Source organism: Tupaia chinensis, unplaced genomic scaffold, assembly GCF_000334495.1.
Source record: "Tupaia chinensis unplaced genomic scaffold, TupChi_1.0 Scaffold000383_1, whole genome shotgun sequence".
In the NCBI taxonomy this organism is placed as follows: domain Eukaryota; kingdom Metazoa; phylum Chordata; class Mammalia; order Scandentia; family Tupaiidae; genus Tupaia; species Tupaia belangeri.
The window spans coordinates 1590425-1593991 of NW_006159885.1; the positions used below are offsets into that span (position 1 = coordinate 1590425).

The following is a 3567-nucleotide window of genomic DNA, read 5'->3' on the forward strand; positions in this document are numbered from 1 at the left end:
AGAGGCTGCTTTTCCTTTTCCCTTGGCCTTCCTCCGCCTCCTCCTCCGAGGAGGCTCGTACTCTCTTCCTCCTCCACCTCCACCTCCTCTTGCTGTAGCTGCTGCTGTAGCGCTTGGGCTCTGAGGCTGTGAGCAGAAATCTAATGAGACCCAACTGGCTGTTTATGTAATTCTTCACACTCCTGTCTAAGGCGTTGCTTTAAAACTACCTTCCATCGAGCCTGCATTTTGCTCGGCTGCACCTTTGAGCAGTTGGGCTCAATCAGCTGCCTTTGCCGGCACTGAGGCTTTGGGCTTGGAAAGTGTTTGTAGTTTGGGGGCGGCCAGGGTTTCTTTTCCCTTTGTCACCATGAATATGGAAAATGGAATAGACGGACTAATACCAACTTGATTTTTAAATGTCCTTTTAAATCAACTTCAGTGTACAAATAGATCCCCTTTGCAAATATCTTGTTTGCCCTTGATCTTTTCTTATCCCCACCCAGTGCTGATCCAGCAAACGTTTAAAGGTCGACCTTATCATACATGCCTCTCCGGCTGGGCTGTTCTCTTATCGTGAGCGGGAGGGAGGTGGTTTTTAAAATCAGAATAAAGCTCAGCCACCCTGCCCTTTAAACAGTAATCAATAGAGTTTTAAAATTCATCGTCGCTTTTGTTATACTTGCTGCAGAAGAGGTCTTTTCAGATTTAGAAAAATACACATTGAAAAGAAAAAAGGCAGAGAAAAGCCTCGATTACGTAGTTGTGTACCTTAGCACATTTAAGATCCCAACTTGCAAGTTCATAATTATCATTCCTATTTAGTACCTTTAGTTTTAGCATCATGACTTTGGAAATTAAAATAATTTTCCTGACTTCTCACATGTTTAATAACTGTTTAACTGTAAAGCAGATTTAAGCAGTATATATCCCAAATGGACTAAAATGTCGGGTTCACTTCTAAATTGGTGACTAGCACTAAAAATTAATGACCATCTTCTAAAAGTGGAATATGTTTTATATATATATATATGTGGTAGTGAGTGAGTGAGTGGTGGTGCTGAGGATGGTTTCCAGTAAATATTCTAAGTGAGCATTGAGGGAAGTAAAAGAAAGAATACATATATACATATTCTGGAAATATTTTTCTTAGAACTCTATTCCAAAACAGAAGGTAAATAATAGGATTTTAAAGTGTCTTAGCTGTAAGTCTCTGTTTTTCCATGAGGCCTTTGAACTGTAATAAACAATTTTCTCTTGTACTTTTATTTTGTATTGATTGTATTTTTCAGAGCTAACCTATTTTAGATAAGACATATTCAAAAGTGAAATACTCAAAAAAAAAAAAAAAGTGAAATACTCTAGGGGTTAAAAAAAAAAGGTCATGCTTCTTACAATACATTTATCTTATCCGGACATGTTTGCTTTTGTTTTGTTTTGTTTTCTTTAAGGAACAAGACCACTCAAGGTGAAGGATAACCTACTAATACCAGCACTTTGAAATTTTCTGTCACAAACGGAGTGACTTTTTTTTTTTTTTTTTTTTTTGTGGGAGAGTTGAAACAAACCTAACTGTGGCACAGCAGCTATGCAGCTTGAAATCCAAGTAGCACTAAATTTTATTATTTCATATTTGTACAATAAGCTTCCCAGGAGACGTGTCAACATTTTTGGTGAAGAGCTTGAAAGACTTCTTAAGAAGAAATATGAAGGACACTGGTATCCTGAAAAGCCATACAAAGGATCAGGGTTTAGATGTATTCACGTAGGGGAGAAAGTGGACCCGGTGATTGAACAAGCGTCCAAAGAGAGTGGTTTGGATATTGACGACGTTCGTGGCAATCTGCCGCAGGATCTGAGTGTTTGGATCGACCCGTTTGAGGTTTCCTACCAAATTGGTGAGAAGGGACCAGTGAAGGTGCTTTATGTGGATGATAATAATGAAAATGGATGTGAGTTGGATAAGGAGATCAAAAACAGCTTTAACCCAGAGGCCCAGGTATTTATGCCCATAAGTGACCCAGCCTCATCAGTGTCCAGCTCTCCATCGCCTCCCTTTGGTCACTCTGCTGCTGTCAGCCCTACCTTCATGCCCCGGTCCACTCAGCCTTTAACCTTTACCACTGCCACTTTTGCTGCCACCAAGTTCGGCTCTACCAAAATGAAGAACAGTGGCCGTAGCAACAAGGTTGCTCGTACTTCTCCCATCAACCTCGGCTTGAATGTGAATGACCTCTTGAAGCAGAAAGCCATCTCTTCCTCAATGCACTCTCTGTACGGGCTTGGCCTGGGGGGCCAGCAGCAGCCACAGCAGCAGCAGCAGCCATCCCAGCCACCGCCACCACCACCACCACCGCAGCAACAGCAGAAAACCTCCGCTCTTTCTCCGAATGCCAAGGAATTTATTTTTCCTAATATGCAGGGTCAAGGTAGTAGTACCAATGGAATGTTCCCAGGTGACAGCCCCCTTAACCTCAGTCCTCTCCAGTACAGCAATGCCTTTGATGTGTTTGCGGCCTATGGAGGCCTCAACGAAAAGTCTTTTGTAGATGGCTTGAATTTTAGCTTAAATAACATGCAGTATTCTAACCAGCAATTTCAGCCTGTTATGGCTAACTAAAACAAAACAAAACAAAAATGTATCATACAGATTAAAATGCACGTGCCCAAGGGGGATTTTTTTTTTTCACCCCCTTGAGATTTTTTTTTAAGCTTATAGTAAAGATACATTCAAGCTTGGTTACAAAAATAAAACATGCATCATTTTTCATTTGCCAACCAAGCACAAAGTTATTTTATACAGACTGTATATTTTAAAGTATACTCTCAGATATGGCCTCTTACAGTATTTAAGATATAGCAAGGACATGGCTGATTTTTTTTTTTTATATAAAAATTGGCACTAATAAGTGGGTTTATTGGTCTTTTCTAATTGTATAATTTAATTTAGTACAAAGTTTGTAAAATATCAGAGGATATATATATATATTGTTTCTACGACATGGTATTGCATTTATATCTTTTTACTACAGTGATCTGTGACAGCAGCAGCTTCATGTTGTATTTTTTTTACTGAAATTGTAAAATATCCATCTTAAAGACATCAACTATTCTAAAAATTGTGTACAGGATATTCCTTTAGTGGTGGAATTAAAATGTACGAATATTTGCTTTTTCAAAAAATGTATTTTCTGTTAAAGTTTAAAGATTTTTGCTATATATTATGGAAGAAAATGTAATCGTAAATATTAATTTTGTACCTATATTGTGCAATACTTGAAAAAAACGGTATAAAAGTATTTTGAGTCAGTATCTTACATGTTGAGGGACTGAAATAGTTTATATTAAGTTTGTATTAAAATTCTTTAAAATTAAAAGAGGCTATTGTGGTCTTTGTTTTTAAGCCTTCACCGAAGATCTACCTCTGGAGTTAGGTTGTAAAGGCTCATGGTAGAGATAGGTCTGACTCCGCCACAGGGTAATGGAAAGCAGTTGGTCTGCTAGATCTCCAGATGGCGGTTTGCCTCCTATCAAAACTGTGTAGCCCAGGACCAGCAGGTGGTGTGGTGATTGAGGTGCTGGATCCCA

The 3567-nt window shown here is 38.8% G+C and overlaps 1 protein-coding gene across 1 annotated transcript; it reads left to right on the forward strand.

Moving 5' to 3' along the window:
• The first annotated feature begins 47 nt into the window (after positions 1–47).
• TOB1 (transducer of ERBB2, 1) lies at positions 48–3073 on the forward strand. The gene has a single exon (XM_006153610.3). The coding sequence runs from the start codon at positions 1568–1570 to the stop codon at positions 2597–2599; it is 1032 nt and encodes a 343-aa protein (XP_006153672.1). The 5' UTR covers positions 48–1567; the 3' UTR covers positions 2600–3073.
• The last annotated feature ends 494 nt before the right edge of the window (positions 3074–3567 follow it).

Bases quoted from the DNA above. Each gene is read 5' to 3' on its own strand.
- TOB1 (XM_006153610.3), top strand. From the start codon at position 1,568: ATGCAGCTTGAAATCCAAGTAGCACTAAATTTTATTATTTCATATTTG.